The 18,881-nt window shown below is 43.0% G+C and overlaps 1 protein-coding gene across 2 annotated transcripts in view; it reads right to left on the reverse strand.

The window, feature by feature from the left end:
* Positions 1 to 326: 326 nt before the first annotated feature.
* The window catches only part of FOXO3 (forkhead box O3), a 110,503-nt gene continuing 91,948 nt past the window's right edge, over positions 327 to 18,881 (reverse strand). Inside the window, exons 2-4 of one of the 2 annotated variants that reach the window (XR_003705856.2) lie at positions 9,535 to 10,974; positions 8,906 to 8,990; positions 328 to 463 (exon numbers count right to left, since the gene is read on the reverse strand). Coding sequence is in view for 1 of the 2 variants with exons in the window: in XM_028723120.2 (XP_028578953.2) it covers positions 9,571 to 10,974 (1,404 nt within the window). In the remaining variant the exon portion in view is untranslated. Of the gene's footprint in view, positions 464 to 8,905; positions 8,991 to 9,534; positions 10,975 to 18,881 lie in introns of both variants that reach the window. The other variant, XM_028723120.2, reaches the window with a different exon arrangement.

Genomic DNA, 18,881 nt, shown 5'->3' on the forward strand with positions numbered 1-18,881 from the left:
ATCGGCATGTGAAAAGGAACAATTTAAAGCATTTCACGGGTGGGGGGGGGAGGGAGAATACTCACACCTTAAGAGGGGTAGGGGAAACCCTGAAAAATAAAAGCCAACCGAAAGCATCCTGCAACCCATAAACGTATTGGAACCCCATATACTGATTGACAAATAAACTATTGTAAAGGCTACACAGTGTGTTCTGAAACAGGGTGGTGGCTGAACCAACATATCCTCAAGTTGGTGGTGGGACATCCCATAAAAGGAAGATTTTGCATACTTCAGAATGAGTTCAATTCCAGACACGGCGGTTCATCACTCTGGTTCTGGGGCTCTTTAACAGTCTCTGTTTTGTTAGGAAAATAATGCAGGGTTCACAAAGGTTATAAGCTGTAAACGGTATCCCTGTCCTTGCTGACAGTTGATTTGGCAAAGTTTTCCCCCCCTCTAGCTCTCGTGTCAGATGAAGGGCCTGGAAGAGAGAAAAAAAGCAAGACAAAACAGCATCAATGAATGTCCACAACCTGTCAAAAGAGGCAGATAACTGGAAACATTGGCTTTTTAGACAGTTTAGCATTGTCCTGTGGAGACCAGCATTTGTTATGCTACAAATCCCTTTACCTGAAAGGTGTGTCGCTACAGAGAATGGCATTTTATCCAAGTCCACCCCAAGTCCACTCCATTACAATTCCACCTTAAAGGAAATCCAAAATGTTGGGTTGTAGGAACACAGAAAATGATGTTATGCCAACTCAGACCACAGGTCTATCTAGCCCAGTGTTGTCTGTGCTGACTGGCAGCAGATCTCCAGGGTTCCTTTCAGTCTTTCCCAGTTCTGGAGATGCCGGGGATAAAGAACCAGGCAAAGCGGTTATGCTATACTATCCCTGTTGGTGCAAAAACACATGCAGAGCACTAGACAGGTGAGATATCCTCAATGTCACTCCTTTTCTATGTTATCTTTCTGGAGTGCATACACAGAGTAGCTTTGGGCGTTACATAAAATAATGTAATCATGCTTTTTCACACAGTTCCAATGTCTATAGAGAAAGCACTGCTCCCACACCTATCATGGAAGTTCAGGGGAGCTTGGAGAATGACAAAAATATTGTGTGTTTTACGGCAATCAAAACGAGCTTATCCTTAATCTTGACACTGTCAAGCATTTTATGAACAAGCAATTGGATAGATCAACACATTTACTTTTTTCCCCATTTGTTGTAAAGTCAACATTAGGATCACAGGCATCAGAGTGTTTGGCTGGCTAGCAGGCATCTCGCCAGTAAATCTGTCTCGATGGTCAGTATACGGATATTTGCTGACACTCAGCCAGCCTTTGAATCTCGTAATGCAACCTGAGCAACGGAGTATGTGAACACAACTGCTAATTCTTCCAAGGCTCATGCACACGTGTGGCTTAGTCCAGGGCAGCAGATCAGTCACGTAGTCTCCAGTTATTTGGGGAATCTTTGATGCTTAATCCCTTGCAACTCCTACCTCGTTAAGGAGGTATAAATAAATCCTTGGTACCCGATTTACAAAATTCCACTGATATCATTTGGTTGCCTGGCCTCTATTTGAAGTTCTCTTGGATCAGAACAAAAGAGAACAAAAGCTGACTGTTCTGATTACCATCCTGTGTGCTGCCTAACAAGAACAACGAGGGATGCTAAGAAGAAACAACAAGCCCACAAAGTGTGGATTTAAGATGCAAGTATGGTGAAAGGGAACACAGGGCACCTGCAACGTTATCAAGTTGTGGGGAAGGAGGAATTTCAGCACGTGCAACATTTCTCATTTCATCAGCGTACGGAATCCCTGTCTACTTTCTCATTCTGGTTGCCCCCCCCCCCCAGCTAGATATGCTTAGTACAGGGGTGGAGAACCTCAGGCCTTGGGGGCCCTGGCCACTGCAGGACTGTCTGCGGCTTGGAACTCCCCCCAGCACCCTCACTAGTCCTGCTCTGCACCCCCAGAGTGCTTTTGCCTGAATGGAATGTGTCCTGAAATGTGAAAAAGCCTCTTGCTTGCCCAACTAGAGAGAGCAGTGTGTGTGTGGTGGAAGGGTATAGAAACCTCTGGCTTTTGCACGGCTGCAGTGTAGCCTACTGTAAAGAGGTATGAATCACAACTATTGCTTCTTCACTCATTTTTGTCTCTGACCCCTCTCATCAACAGGCAGGCAGCTCCTGGAAAATTGCCCACAAGGGGGTGCAGCCTTCCGGCTGAAATAGGTTCCCCACCTCGTTTAGAAAAAGCATGGCCTGTCCCAGTGGATGGAACTACAGCAAGAACAAAGGGTCAAAACCTGTTAACATATGGAAGAACTCACCCTGTTACTTGGTTAACCGAACTGGATTGCTTCATTGACTCTGGCTCCCTAAAATGCCTTGGGTAATGGCTAGAAAACTAGGAAATTGTTTTTGGGGTGGCAAGAAGGCTGAACGTCTCTTTCTTTACCCCCTAGGGGCAGAGTGTAGCAAGTGCTGGCTTCCCTCCTTCATAGGCTAAGGGGGAGGAGTAATGTTCTACTTGCCCGAGTAGGTGTGGCTAACTCAACCACCGCCATTTCCTTGTCCCCAAGAAGTTTCTTTAGTGAAGGATATGGCAGCTGTCAGCCAGCCATCCAACCAACCAACCAACCAACCAACCAACAAACAAACAAACAAACAAACACAACTACTACAGATGCACCTATTAGTGGGCCAGCTAAGTAGTACACGTCTCTCTTTCCCAAAGACAAAGTGGGGAAACAGGAAGGGAAGAAGCTGTCGCTTGTCATACCACACATCATAAGGCAAAGAAAGAGATGCAGGGCCTTCTCTTTTCCTGCCCCAAACCAATCCCCCAATTTTCAGCTCATTGCTGGAAACTGGCAAAATGCTCTCTCACAATTTGATCCCTGTGAATGGGGTATTTATTTATTTTTCAGCTGCCCCAGCATGAAGAGAAACTGGTTTTCTCTTCACTTGATTTTGCACTTGTGCAAAATCAAGGGGAACTGCAGATAAAATATCACAGACAGCTGCTTTGTATAATTTCATACTGCTGTTCAGTGGGGTTAGTTCACACGTTCCTCTGCCAATTGTCAGGGGGCTGACAATTTCACCCAGGATTATCTACTCTGGCTGGCAGAGAAGCTCCCTAGAGTCTCAGTCAGTTACTTGCTGGAGATGCCAAGGATTGAACTAGAATCTTCTGCATGAAAATTTGCATGCTCCACCACTGAGCAAACCTTCCCTCTTTTATGAGGGAGAGAATTCAAATTGCATTCATGACTGGCAGCTGGATGGGGAATGGATTCCATTGAAAAGCATTGGCTTGGATCTTAAGATAAGCAAACTCCCATGTCTATCAGTTTCTACTCCTGTCCCAGCAAGGTGTCTTATTCAGAACCAGACCATTGGTCCATCTGGCTCAGCAATGTTTAAACAGACTGACCATGGCTCTCCCAGATTCCCGACAGTGGTCTTTCCAAGTCCTACTTAGAGATATTGGGAATTGAAATAGGGACGTTCTGCTGCAAATGATCGCCATGTGAGCTATGTCTTTCTCCTGCTTCCAGGCTCTGCTCCCTGCCTCCCCCAAGGAGGCATAAGGCTCCACTCATATCTCAACAGGGTTCCTCCTCCACTGCCTAGGCACCACCTGCTTATCTCCAAAGCTCTTTTTTCTGGTCTCTCAGTTTAAGAATCTCAAAAGACCTGGCAATGGTAATAAGAACTAGTGTTTAGATTTTCTCCACTGCAACACTTTGTAAAGTAAAACAGATAAGGGTTGTTGGTGAACAAGATAAATAGGGACTCATTTGAAAAGAAATATACTTTTGTCAATCAGTACAGGTTAAAGGCTGATTCACAAGGCCAGTCCACAGCACTTGGCCTGAGGTCTTATGAACTGGCTTGCAGAGTGTTTTCTGGTGCTTTATAACGAGCTTTATAATTAGCGGCACTTTATGTTGCTAGGTGACAACTTTGTTGATTTAAAAAATAATAATAAACAAAGAACTATTATAATCAAGTTAACTTTCCATCAAAGGCAAAAAAAAGTAGGAAAGTGGATAGCAAACTGTGGCACCCCCCTCCCTTCCAGCCCAGTCTGCTTTGCCCTAAAACAGGGGTCTGCAACCCGCGGCTCCGGAGCCGCATGTGGCTCTTTTACACCTTTGCCGCGGCTCCGGGGCGGATACTAGCGAGGGGAGGAGGCACACTGTGCGCCCCGACACTCCCCACTGTGGCGGGTGCTGTACTGGCTGTGACGTTGCATAGGGGTGGTGCGTGCATTAGTCACGCACCGTCCCGACATCACCTTCCCGCCCGCTGTCAGATCGGACATTAAGGTAAGAAACAATATATGCAATGTTATATTTGTTTTAAATGTCACAGTGGTTTTGCGGCTCCCAGTTTTTTTTTCTTCGGAAACGGGTCCAAGTGGCTCTTTTTGTCTTAAAGGTTGCAGACCCCTGCCCTAAAATAACTTTTCTGGTTATTCCACCTTTATATTGCTTGGACTGAAAAGTCTTTTTATTTGCTACTGTCTAACCTCATTCCACCACTGTTAGCTTAGAATTGAATTCCCCAAGCTCTGACCTCAGCTGAAGTGGGAAGAGAGAAGCCCATAAGTATTACCTAATGCAGATTACTGAACCCATTGGGTTCCCACAGGTGTTAATTATGCTGTGCTGGAAATTTCTCCAGAATGGGAAAGGTGACGCACTGACGTTTCCCCAAGTGCAAGGTACAGTAAATGTGTCACTGGTGAACCTGAATTTGAGCTAATCAACAGGGAAGCCATAACATTCCATCCAATATAAACATTTAGAAAAAGGAGAATATTGATGTGTGGAGTGAAGCAATGAATGAAGTACAATGATCACTGTGTGATCCAAAAATGATTTAAGCTGGCTTATCTAGAGATGCCAAGGCCCTGAAAAACCCAGCAAATTGTGTGTGTTAATGCCCCCATCTTTTCCCAGGCCTTCACACATCTAAGTATATATAAATCATGGATTGTGCTGTATAGGTATAATATTGCTGCTAACTGCTACTCCAGAGCAGCCCTACTTAATACAATACCGTTACCCATGAATAGGATTTCAGCTTTATTCTTTGTAGGTCACAGATGTGTCTGAATCATGAATTGGATTTTAACATCTGAGTTGCCATCAGCTGATAGGATGCTTTTAAACAAGCACAGAAATAAAACAACGCTTTGGGTGACAACCTGTTACAAATTACTCCCAAGGCTTACAAGGAATTTTCAAGTTAAGGTAAAACAGCAATATTTATGTCTGGTGACCTGAAGGTAAGATAGTTGGATCTAGTTATCCCTGCATTAAAAGAAGAACTCATTCACTCATTCCCTTGGTGGGGTGAACACTCCTCTAACCCCCCAGAGCAGATATTGGGGGGCATAGGAGGCTGGGGGGAGTATCAGCAAAAATTACCTTCTTTCTACTGCCTGTGGGATCATCCAGTTTGTTCCTTTCTGCACAACTCAGGTTCCAACAAATTATTTTCAAAGCCAATATGGCTCTCTTCTGGCTCAGATATAATTTTTTTAAAAAATGGGTGCCTATTCAGGACATATTTAGGTATACAGTGGTACCTCGGTTTAAGAACAGCCCTGTTTACGGTTTACGAACTCCGCAAAACCGGAAGTAGTGTCCCGGTTTGCGAACTTTACATCAGTCTACGAATGGAATCCGAATGGTGTAAGGGCACCGGCGGCGGGAGGCCTCATTAGGGAAAGTGCACCTCGGTTTAAGAATGGTTTCGGTTTAAGAACAGACTTCCGGAATGGATTAAGTTCGTAAACTGAGGTACCACTATAATTCAATGTGGCCTGATTAAATGTAGTGTGAACCTCGTACGGGTTCATATTCCAACATTGTCGTAGATTTACTGGGTGCCCTCGGGCAAGTCAATCTCTCCCAGCTTTCGTTTCCTATCCACAATAATTTGGGAACATGATCGATGTCCCTTATACAGATGTTGTGAAGATGAATGATGATGGCAAACTAATGTGCACAACTACCCAAATTTATAACACAGAAAAGATGGATATTAAAGATTGAAGGGAAAATCCTAGTAGCCCAGTTTAAATGGATTGCCTATTGGCCTGTGGAGAGGATACATATGTAAACACTAAGTGCTTGATAAGAGATACAAAGTTGGGGAAATCCCTTAGTGCAGGCGTGGCCAAACTTGGCCCTCCAGCTCTTTTGGGACTCCTATTCCCATCATCCCTGACCACTGGCCCTGCTAGCTAGGGATGATGGGAGTTGTAGTCCCAAAACAGCTGGAGGGCCAAGTTTGGCCATGCCTGCCTTAGAGCTTCTTTGCAGCCAAGAGCATTTCACTTGGCATCACTATACCTAATGCAAAAATAATCTCAGTAATAGCCTACAGAATTAGCTTTAATGCATTCTAATTTGTCACTCCACAGGAAACAGAAAATATCCTTTCCGTGACGTGTACTCACAGGACTATTGCTCTTCCTCAGTTATACTGTGAAAGTGAGCAACTTTATTATGATTAAAACAACCTTTCCTGCAGTGGAGCATTCTCATTTTCTAATGTTGTTATATAAATACAATGGGTCAGGAAGCCAAGACAAACCATTCAGAAGGAGTCAACACTGTGGTGATGTGTCACAGCAAAAGCAAAAAATATCTAAGATTGCTAACAACAATACACAGCTCAAAAGGGAGAGTGTAAGAGAAGGTATTCCCATAAATCAAATGCCTTCACTCCTCCTCTAGTTAGATTACTTCACCATGAAGATTGGGAAAATGGAACTTTTAAAACAAGCAAAGAGATGGAGGAGGAAGGCAACGGCAGAAGAATTCAACTTAAAATCAAGTATATAGACCAACCTTCTCCTTTCCACCCCTCAACCCAAATCCCTTGGGAAAGACATTTCCCCTTTTTGGAAACTGAATTCATCTCATCTCTACAAGGCAAGAGTTAACCTGAAGTAATTTTCCAATTGATGTGCTGCCATTATGGAACATTAACCCCAATCTATAGCTGATATCAGTCTGAGTTCATAGCATAGTCTATAATACTGAGTGGCAAATTTCATAGTGAGCCTCCCTAAGCCAAGGAAATAATAACTGAACATCTCCAGCTATTTCTAAATTAAAAGATTATTCAGCTTCCAGGCCTTACTTTTGAGGACAGGAAGATCAAATGGAAATCAGAATAAGATTGATGACAATGGCTCATAAAAAGGGGAAAGGCCTACATACTGTAATAAGTGGAAGATTATTCCAGTGATCTAGACCCTTTAATAATGGATCTTACCACAAACAAACCACAGATCACATTTTGCTGGGACAATGCGTGTCTTAATTTGTGAAATTAAAAGTTCACTTATGCCAAGGCTAGAATATTTTGGTCCATATATAGGAACTTTCTCATTACTTTATTGACCAATGAAAACCATAGACAAGCCAGCACTTTGTTTTCTATCCTTTTGATGCTTGACTATTAATATAACGATCCAAATACTTCAAACTCCATCCCTACCCATACATCATCTCCTAGTAGAACTGAAGTTTCACAAAAACACTCATTTTAAGAAAGCAATCTGGTTTAGGGTCCTCACCCAGAGAGGCTACCAATATGCTAAATACAACAAGTTGCTGTGTTTCCTAACATGTTCCTCCACCAAACCTGATCCATCCATTCTTGGATAGAGTCCAATTGTCTATGGAGGAATGGGCAGCAGGCACAGAGTTCACATTCAGTGCATGGAAACAATGAAAGATCTCCAGGTGAAAGCATGACCACCCCAGTCTGGGTTTATTTTATGTTAGACTATGGCTTTTTTAAAATAGACCTGCAGGATTCAAGAAAGCAACCCTGATTACTATAAAAAGGCAAATCATAAAAAACCTTGCAGATTCCAAGCATACTGGGTAGGAGGAATTTGGGATCTAAAGCTAAACAGAATGTAGTGCTCACGGAAACATTGATTCATAGAAAGAAGAAAAAGCAACTGGAAAAAAGTCACCCTCTGCACTTCCTAACACTATTGATACAAGAAGCAATGTGCCAGGAAGTCCACCTGATGCTGCTCTGTGTGTTCTAAAAATACCAAGCAATGCTGTCATCTTGTGAGAGTGTGGTATCCCATAATTTTGGCATCTGTAGGAACAGCTAGTTTCCAATTATCCTTGCTGAATCACATGAATAGCATAATGGCCTTTAAAAAGCAGACAGAAAAATCTCAACTGATGGCCCATTATTGTATTACATTATATTACGTTGCATTATACCAGGCATCCACAGATCCACTCACCTGCTTGCCAGAGGCAAGTGTCCTCAGGCCTCTGCTGAGCTGGATGCCCAACAGTATATAGATCACCTCCCCCAAACTCTCGTTTGTGCTGCATGTGCAGAAGGTAATACACAGTGAGAGTCTCTTCAGAGCAGTGGAAGAGACGCCTTGCCGAGCATAACTTCCCCAAACCCAATGCAAATAATATAAGACTCTACCTCTCCCCAAGCCTTCTTTCTGGGTGTACCAAAGGACCCAATGGAGGGAATGTGTATGGTTTTATTTGGGGAAATGGCACAGAGGAAAGGATTATTTTTCTCCTGTGGCCAAGGCCCTGATCCAATTCAGGGTCCTGCTTTCAATTTTCTTTATCAAAACTATGGGAGATCCTAATTATTAGCCTTCAACGTGATATCTACTTTGGCCCTCAAAGGTCCTGTTTTTGAAGGTATCTCTTTCTGAAAAACATTCTCTATTATTTCAGACTAAATAGAATTACATTGGACACAATGGATGTCGCTTTCACAGGATACTCATATATTTTTTTATTTTGTGGGCAGTAAATGCCTTTGAGGGAGATTATTTTAACACACATAAATTCTCAAAAAGCTGCTTCACTCCCTTGTACCATCTTCTGTTGTGGCTTTCAAGTGTCAATTGTTCAGAATTTCTCTGTTGTGCTACAGGTGACATGAGAGAATGTGGAAGCAGATCTGCAACAACACAAACAAGCTACCATGAGATTGTTGCTGTTCATCATCCTGAAAAATTTAGGCCTTTAATTATTTGATCATTAGCTATCATCCACATTACGAAAGGAACATGTAGCTTTCTCTATTGCCTGTTTTGTTGATAATACCATTCATTTTTCTCACCATGTGCAATTCAGGGCAAACGGACTAGTGAGAAAAACAAAACATATAAGAAAGTAACTTGTGTGCCAATTCACACAACTCTATGTGGTACAGTTATTCTGGTGGGAGCGGAACGGGGCAGGGGGTGGGGGGGGGGGGTGGAGAGAATAAGATGTCCCTATAGTGATCACCTTGTAGGAGAGTAAACCTGAACCAGCTCTTAGTCACAGCTATGATAAGCACATAATTGGAATACATAGCATTGCTACCTACTCATCAGCACCCCACTTTGGTTTATGGAGTTTGTTGTAAAAGGCTGTATTTTACACAAACCATATGTGCATATGGTAAGGGCACCGCCTAGTGAGATCTAATAAATGACAACGGACTAAACATCGCTAACCTGCTTTGCCCATTTCCCCCTCTTTGCATAAATCCTTCAGCCTGGAACCCAACTCTGTGACGAAGCTTGCTTAGCACCAGTGAAGTTTCCCACATTCAGAGTGACAACATTCTGGGCTGAGATGAGGGAATCAAAGTTAAAATCCAACCCATCTGCATCCATGAGTTCGCTGCGGATAATGGACTCCATATCACATTCCAAGCTCCCGTTGAAAATATCCAGGTCCAAATCACTGGGGAATTTATCATGCCCCATGACTGGAAGGCTCACGCTGCTGGAGTACAAAGAAGAGCCTGAGAGTGAGTCAGAAAGCGATTGCATAGACTGGTTGGCAGGTGACTGTTGCTGGTGTTTTGTCGACCCAACGTTGCTTGTGTCACTTAAGCCCATAGTACCGACGGAATTCGACAAGGCACGACTGCCACCGAGAGAGGAATTCTGGGACTGGTGCTGGTGGTGGAGCAGATTCTGGTTGACCAAACTCCCCTGGCTTGGCTGGGCAGCAAACGACATCATGGGATCATTCCGCAGCATAATATTCCTGCGTACGTTGTGGGCAGACACAGCTGTGCTAGCTTGTGACATGAGTGGATCGGACTGAGTCATCATGACATCGCTGTGGCTATGCGAATCCGAAGCCAGCAGATCCTGCAGTGTTTGGTTATTGTAATGCGAAATGGAAGAAAATGTAGCTTGCTTGTTCTCTTGGATGGTTTGCATGGGAGACTGACGGAGGGAATTCAGAGATGATGGTCCAAACACAGCGTTGTTGAAACTATTCGATGGAGAACCAAGACCTGAACCTTTGGAGCCGTATGGAAAACTTGAGCTTCTTTGCATGAGTCCCCCTGTGGGCGACTGCTGGGAAGAGGGAAGGGTTATATTGTCCAAAAGATCATCCATAAGATTGTCTGTCAGACCATCATTCAAGTTCATGGTGCCCGCCATATCAGTCAACCTTGGCAGCTCAACATTGCCAGGTTTATTTACTGAGGGAGACATGCTGGGTGGACTACTATACAGCATAGGGGAAAGTGGAGCATCATCATCCTGAACCTCATCTAGCTCAGTGCTGGCCAGTATTGGTGACAAGCGGCCACTTATTGTACTGGCATTTGAATTTGTACGAGACCGGAAATCTGTCCAGGCGTCTAGCTCATCGCTGCTGCGTGAGGTTGGGCTACCTGGCCACTTGGAGAGCTGGGAGGGGCTGTCTTCGCTTGTTTCCTGTGCAGCCTGCAGTGCTGCCTTCTTCTTAGCTGCTCGTCCTCGGCTCTTGGTGTACTTGTTGCTGTTATCCATCGAAACAGCACGTCTCCGTGGCGCTTTCCCACCTTTGCCACCGTCAGGGTTGATCATCCACCACGAACTTTTCCCAGTTCCTTCATTCTGTACCCTGATGAATCGACTATGAAGAGACAAGTTGTGCCTGATCGAGTTCTGCAAGAGCCACAAAAAACAAAACAAACAAAAAACAAGGAAATTTAGAATAGGGGCAAATTTCCTTTGTCCATCTCAACAATCTAAAAATAACATGGAAAATAATAAGAAAAATTACTAATTCTACTACTACATCTACTATCAGCATTTACTTACTGCTAACAGTGTGCTTAGGAACACTGAATTAATGTGGTCCATTCCTAAAGAGCAGGGCTGGCTGACCTGTGACCCTCCAGATGTTGTTGGACTACAACTCCTATCAGCCCCACCCAGCATGGCCAGTGGTCAGGGATGCTGGCATCTGGAGTGACCATGCTGGCTGAGGCTGCTGGGAGTTGTAGTCCAACGACATCTGGAGGGTCACAGGTTAGCTAGACCTGCTGTAGGGTTATCATGATTCTTTGGATCAGAGATGTTCCCGGGAAAAATGTATTTAGCACTGATGCCATTGTTGGTTTGCATGTTTCAATGTGAATTTTTGAACAACTTTAATATGACTTTTTGACCTGGCCCTCCCCTCCGATTCTGTGGGTTCATTAACGAAGGAGAACCTGCTTTCCTTCATTAAATAAAACCTCCCATTGAAAAACTTTACTGAGATAATTGTATGTTTATTTTAGTAAGCTGATGCATCAGTGCATTGCTAGAAGCCAAGATAGTTAGTAAAGATACGCTGTGATCCCAAGCACATGTATTCAAAAACCAGTTTTGTAACAAGCTTATGTCCAAATCAAGGTCTTCATGATCAGGACGTAAAACATGTTTGACATGTTTTAACCTAATGGCCTTCTGCAAATAGCACTAGCTATAGTTACTCATTCTGCAGTTTATGGATTCATTATTTATTTCCTCCTCTTTTCCTTTAGTGACACTCCTTTAGTGACATCTGAAAGAAGAAACTGGCCTAATACTCTGGTGCCCAGAAAAGCCTCATAATTTTCCAAAGGATGCTTGCCATTATATACAACAGCACAGCCAACTGTTACGTTATAAAGAACTAGTCAACCTGTAAAAAGCTCCAACATGTTGACAAGCTTTCAGTGAAAAATTTAGGAAGTGAAAGCCCCATTGATATGACTATAACTGCCTCAACTAAAATGGAAAACATACCCACTGCCCAGAAATTTCTATGCCATTTGGGACATTTGTTAGGGTGGATAGACTCAACGCAAGAGAAAATGAACCAAGAGTTGAAAAGCCATTCCACCACCTCCACTGAGACGTGCCTCAAGTTTACAATAGCTGAACTGAGCAAAATACCTGTAGAGTCTATACTTAAAAGTATAGCCTAGAGTAGCACTTTTAATTAAAGTTATAAAATTTGGTAAAATCCCTCTGTGATGTTGAATGCTTAAATGGAGAGATTAACAAGTTCTTTTTGAAATATGGGCAAATATTGGTTGTATCTAGGTTTGAAAGACAAATATACATCTTTTGCCAGCATATATTGAAAACAAAAGGCATCAAGAGCTCACAAAATACAGTTTTTTATATGCATAAATAACTGTTTTTTTATGTACCACAGGGATAAAGTGAATGATTCACATTGGCATCGCTACCACTGACATAAATGGGATGGATGACATTAAGTAAATGGAAGACATCTGGGTATACAAGAAATCTGGTCCACATGCTTTTTTAATTCAATAAAAAAAAACTTTAAAAAAACTTAAAAAAAAAACTGTTTTGTCTGAGGCCAGGTCAATTAAAGGAAAAAGCCAGACCCAAGTTCTTCCTGCATCTATACACAGTAGGCATATATTGGAGTATCACTTTAAGAAAACAAAAAGTTATGCTAGCCACTATTCTTTCTGTGTAAGCAAAGATGCATGGCTCCAATAATTTTTTTTAAGGTTCCCGGGCATTTTCTTTTCACTTTGCCAGATAACGGCTTTGATCCACAATCCATTTGCTCTGGCACCCTCTAGGTTAAGATTACTGCAATGCATTATACATAGGGCAGCCTCTTAAGACAGTTTGGAAACTTCAGTTGGTGCTCAATTCAGCAGCCAGGTTGCTCAGTGGGGCAAGACAGTTTGAGCATATAATGTAAATCCTGGCCCAACTGCATTGGCTGCCAATTAGTTTCCAGGTCCAGTTCAAAGTGCTAGTTTTGAGTCAAAAAGCCTTAAGGGCAGGGGTCCTCAAACTACGCTCTGCGGGCCAGATCTGGCCGCCAGGGTCCTGAACCCGGCCTGCCTGTGTGGCGGATCGCTCCAGACCCCACCCCCCCCTTGGCAAGGCCCAAGGCTCGGAAGCGGCTGGGAGGGAAGAACCCTGAGGTAAAAGTGTGTGCGTGTAACAAAGCCCTGGTAATGCAGTTGTTACTGCTGGTGCTGGCTGCTGGATACCAGTGCACTGCCCCTTTAAGCCACCGGAGGGCAGGGTGGCGGTGAAGGAACCCCTTCCACGCCAGCCCTTCCCCTCTGGCCAGCTCCATGCTCACCGGAGCAGCGCCTCGCCGGCCGGTTGCCTCCTTAACATGCGCGTGGGTCCCATGCGGCAGCCTTGGCAGAATGGAAATGGCACCTTGCCTTTCTGACAGATGTAACACAGCTACTCAACAGTTTCAATGTTCAACTTCAAGGAAAGGGGAAGCTCATCTGTGATATGCATTCACATGTAAAAGCATTTCAAGTAAAATTAGACCTCCTCATTAAACAAGTGGAGGAGGAAACTTCTGCCACCTCCCCCCACCTGTTGGTGGAAAAACCAGCAGTTACATTCCCAAACAAAACATGCGTGGATTTACTAGAAATGTTGCAAAAGGAGTTTCAAATTAGATTGAAAGAGCTTCGTCACCATGAACAGGACATACAGCTTTTCCGGAACCCATTTTCTGTTGACACTGAAATTGTTGATCCGATTTACCAAATGGAATTGGCCGAACTACAGAACTGTGACTCTCTGAAAGACACATTCAAATCAAGCAGCCTCACTAATTTCTATGCATCTCTCCCCTCTGAGACATATCTTAATCTCAGGAACCATGCACTCAAAATTGCAACCATCTTTGGCACCACTTATGTCTGTGAACAGCCTTTTTGCCGAATGAAACACCTGAAATCTCCAACCAGATCCAGACTAACTGATGAACACTTGCATCACTTGCTATGACTAGGAGTGACAAATATGGAACCGGATCTTGACCATCTCTCATTAGCCAAAAGCAGGCCCAATACTTCCCGTTGAAATACTTATAAGTTTATGTTGATTAAAATCGTTCTTCATTTTAAAGATTGCATTGTTTTTTCCTGTTCTTTGTGCACCACTAATAAAATATGTGCAGTGTGCATAGGAATTCGTCCATATTTTTTTCAAACTATAGTCTGGCCCCCAACAGTGTCTTAGGGACAGTGAACTGGTCCCCTGTTTAAAAAGTTTGAGGAACCCTGCTTAAAGGGCTCAGGACTGCAATACCTCGGTGAGCCTTAGAAGAAGGGTAGTATATAAATTTAATAATTTTAAATAAATAAATAAACGAAACCCAGAGCCTTGTGAATGTACTCTGATGGGCGCATAGTGTTTCTACGTATGTATGCACTGAAACTCCCACATGCATAGAAGAATCTCTGAATTTAGGAGACTATGTCTTTATTTCTTTTCTTAAAAACATAATTCTAACAATTGTGGATTTTTTTCTTCACAATTCTCATATTCACAAATAGGAGAGCCAATATGGTTGAGAGGTCAGTATTTTCGACAAGGCATTCTGAGTTCAAATCGACCCCTAACATCCCAGAGTGGACTTGGCCACCTCAATATTCCTCATAGTTCTCTATGGGCCCTGGAGCAGTTTATATTGTTTCATTAGCTTGACCAGGACCACTAACTGGCCTTCCTACTTCAGTATGCTATTTGAATGTGTTTCATGCTTTCCCCCTTCTTCTTTGGTCAAGGAAAATTGGCAGATCCCCTTCTGCAAGAATTTCCCCACTCCTCCTAGCTCGTGTCTGTTTCAGTCTCTTCCATACCGTGTTTACCTTATGGAGCTTGCCCATTAATTCAGACACCAGCTGCAAGCACCTACTGGAATACAGAGGCTTTTTTGTCTGGGATCAACATGTGGTATCAATTTATCATTCCCAACAACGCAACAAGGAATCCACTTGCTTTAAAAATAAAAAGGGTTGTGTGATTTAACTCTTAAAAGTCTTCCCCCTTTCTATATTTTAAAAAAATAAGCCTGCAGATTAGCAAAATGAGATACAGCTGGTAGATTTGGAATCCTTGCTACATGACTGACTGGCTCTGTGCATTTGGTTCACATTTTTTTACCAGCTCATTGGGCATCGCAGAGAAAGGAAACGCTAATGTATAAAGCTACACCCAGCTACAAGTGTGACCTTTTGCAGATTAAAGCAAGAGTTTATTTTCGCAACAGGGTCATTTAGAAGCAATGAATTACAAGTCAGCAGCACCGTCTGACTAGCCTACAAATGCTGGTAAAATTCTCTAAGGAGGCTGTTCTACTATTCTAAAGCAATGTGGAACAGGGTATAAACTTTACTACTGAGTAAAATAATTCAGGGAAGGGGCAATATTTATTTATATCCTGCTTCCAGAAAATTGTTCCCCAAGCTTACTGACTGCTTACATTTGTTCACTCTATGGCATGAGGGTTTCCCACAGAATTCACTGGGCTCAAGGGAAAAAAAGTGCTTTATTTTCAAGCTCTGTGTCAGGGCTAGACAGTGCTTAGTATTTATTTATTTCATTTGTATCCGAGCCTTTCTTTAGAGCATCTCTGAATGGCAGACACAAAGGTTTATCCCACTTTATTCTAACCAGAAATCTGTGAAGTAGGTTAAGCTGAGTGACAGCAATTGAACCAAGGTCACTGACTCATCTTCATAGCTAATGAGAGATTTCAGCCCGGGCCTTTCTGTTCCACATTCAGCGGAACAAAATGGGGGCACATGCGACAAATAGAGTCTCTATCTCTCCACTGAATATGCCTCATTGGATTTTGGTAACAACAACAACAGGCTTGCCCCAGCCACTCTGGGCAGCTTCCAACAGATATAAAACATAATAAAGCATCAAACATTAAAAACTATACAGGGCTGCCTTCAGAGTTGTGTATTTATCTCCTTGAGATCTGATGGGGGGGGGGGATTGCACAGGGTGGGTGCCACTACTGAGAAGACCCTCTGCCTGGTCCCTGTAACTTCACTTCTAGCAATGAGGGAACCGCTAGAAGGCCCTCGGATCTGGACCCCTCATTGTCTGGGCTGGACAACGGGAGTGAAGATGCTCCTTTACAGGGCAACAGCTGTTTAGGACTTTAAAGGTCAGCACCAACACTTTGAACTGTGCTCGGAAACATACTGGGGGTCATTGTAGGTCCCTTAGGACTGGTAAAGTGGGATAAATTTCCTTGGACACTACCTCTGGAACCTAGAGATTCTTGCAAGGCCCAACAAACCCAGCCACAACCTCTCTTTGCAGGCTCCACACTGGCCCTGCTTCACACCCTCCTTGAGAGTTTTTGCCTGGCTGGAATGTGTCCTTGAACTCTGTTATTGTGTCATGCTTGCTTGGATGGAGGGTAGAGAGGAGTTTGTGTGTAGAAATTAGCCTTCTGTACAAAAGGTTTCATTTATGTTTGTTGCTCTGCCCACTTTAGCCTCCCACCCACCACAGGCATGTAGACAGTTGAGGTTACTGTAGGCTCTCTGAGGTGCCCCAAGACATTGTGTTATTATTATTCTAAGCATTTTAGGGTTCAGCCCTATGATTCTGGGAATAGGTCTGGCTCAAATTTCTGCACAGCAGTAGCTGATTCAGCTCTATTAGGCTTTCCATCTCAGTGAAAATTTGGGGGGGGGGGGTTAATTATGTTTACTGTATGAATTTACCTAAACATAACTTTTTTTGTCAGAACAAAAATAATCATCCGTAATATGGGAACTTGAAAAATCCGAAAACAATGTCTATCCTAATCTTAAATCTGCATGTACTTAACTGCCAAAGGAACACCCCAAACACACACACCTCTTGGACTTCCAGCCCTTCGGATCACAGTCAGTGAGTTCTACTTAGCATTCCAGCCTTTGCACAAAGTTATTCCAAAAGCCTTACAACCAGGCATTTCAACAGCTGAGGGGGGCTTTTCCCTGAAGTCCTTAGTAATATTTATAAACAATTCAAGTTGGGAAATTATTTGATGAAAACCAACTGAAAAGCAGCCTATGCATGGCAAATGCTCCATGTGGCAGTGATCATTTTCACTGCCAGGAATGTCTCTATGCTGTCGCCCAGGAATGCTTGGTGGTCGTGTGGCGATTCTCTTCATAATGGGGCAATCCTCTACATATAATAGCTGTTGCTGGGAATAGCAGCCATGTGGAGGTTATTTCAAATAGCCTTCATGTGCTTTTCATATGACCAACTATTTAAAGTACCTCATCAAAATAACCCCAGGAGAATCTGTTCTGAACACCAAGAGCAGAAAACTGAACATTATAAAAGGTGTTTCAATGCTCACTTTAAAAGGGGCAGCATGGAAATGAATAGTTTAGCACACTGAGCATCATGAGATCTGATTTGTGCGTGTGTCCTTTATAAGATTGTCAGTTTTGACCATCTTTTAAATGGAGTCTACTGTTTGAAGACGTACCTGTTTACACAGGGATTCCCATGATCGCTGGACCTGAATCTCCTGTTTTAATTGTGGTTTGAATTGGTGTGCTGCTTTAATGGGATTGTTTTATTGTGTATTTTAATAATTGTGCACTTCAATTATGGTATATTTCTACAATGTTATGCAATTGGTTTTTTATATTTTGTGAACTCTTTAAGAAGCCATCTGGGCGTTAAGCAGTGTATATACATTACTACTACTACTTCTATTACTACTACTACTAGAGTAGTTTTGCTTAAGTAGTAATGGTGTGTTCATTATCTGTTATTCAAATTCTGATCCAGAAAGAGACATCTGTGTGTGGAAGCAGCATTTTACACATGTATTCGATACCGATTCAGGTGCACAGACGTATGTATCGCCATAGCTCAGAGGAGGGCAGTGCGCATGCTATGTATGGTTCAATACTTGGCATCTCTTGGAGAGCCACTGCCAGTCAGTGAGTAGACAGTAGTGAACCAGATGGACCAGCGGTCCAACTTGCTTTAAGGTAGCTTCATATACATGTTCTGATATGTTAAGATCAGTGTTCGAAACTTTCATTATTCTAGGCACATTTTGTGACAGGGAATTTCATTAGTGCGAGCAGTTTCTGAGCTCTGGGCGCAGTACTGCACCTAAGATTTCTGTTTAAAACTGCAGAGTGGAAGGAAAGGAGGACCTTTTTCTGCCTCCCCACTTCCAGCTGAAGACTGGAGAAGAGACCCTCTTAAGAATATTAGGTGGGTGGGCAAAGGAAGGACTAGACCATGTGAAAAGTTAACTTAAAATTTTAGCTGCAGTTCATTCATTTTCAGCTTTGTGTTCTTGTTATAAAAGAGTGCACCTAGACATTCCATTGTTGCGCCCGTAACCTAGCTTTAAGGTGCCATTTAGCTCCTAGTTTTCATATCTCAGTTTCTAACACTGGTTAAGATCTCCTGAGGAAGCCCTCAGAGTGCCCCATCACCTGTTGAATGTCCTATTGTTGGAAGTGATGCAAAAGGCAGCAAATGGTCCAACCCCAGGTGAGGAACTCCCTGCTCAAGGAGGCTTAGCTGGCAAGCTTTCTCTTTAAAAAAAAATATGGCAGAGACAGGTTCTTTTCGGGGGCACTTGAACTTTAAATTTAATTTAGAGCCAGGGATAATTGGACTGTGCTGGCATTTATGGTCTTGGGATTTATTATTTTGTTGATTTTAATGAATTGTTAATGATTTTTAAATCAATGAATAAAGGTATCCATGTGGATCTGTACCACAGTCTTGATCTTATCCTCACC

Source organism: Podarcis muralis, chromosome 3 (genome assembly GCF_964188315.1).
Source record: "Podarcis muralis chromosome 3, rPodMur119.hap1.1, whole genome shotgun sequence".
Lineage (NCBI taxonomy): Eukaryota > Metazoa > Chordata > Lepidosauria > Squamata > Lacertidae > Podarcis > Podarcis muralis.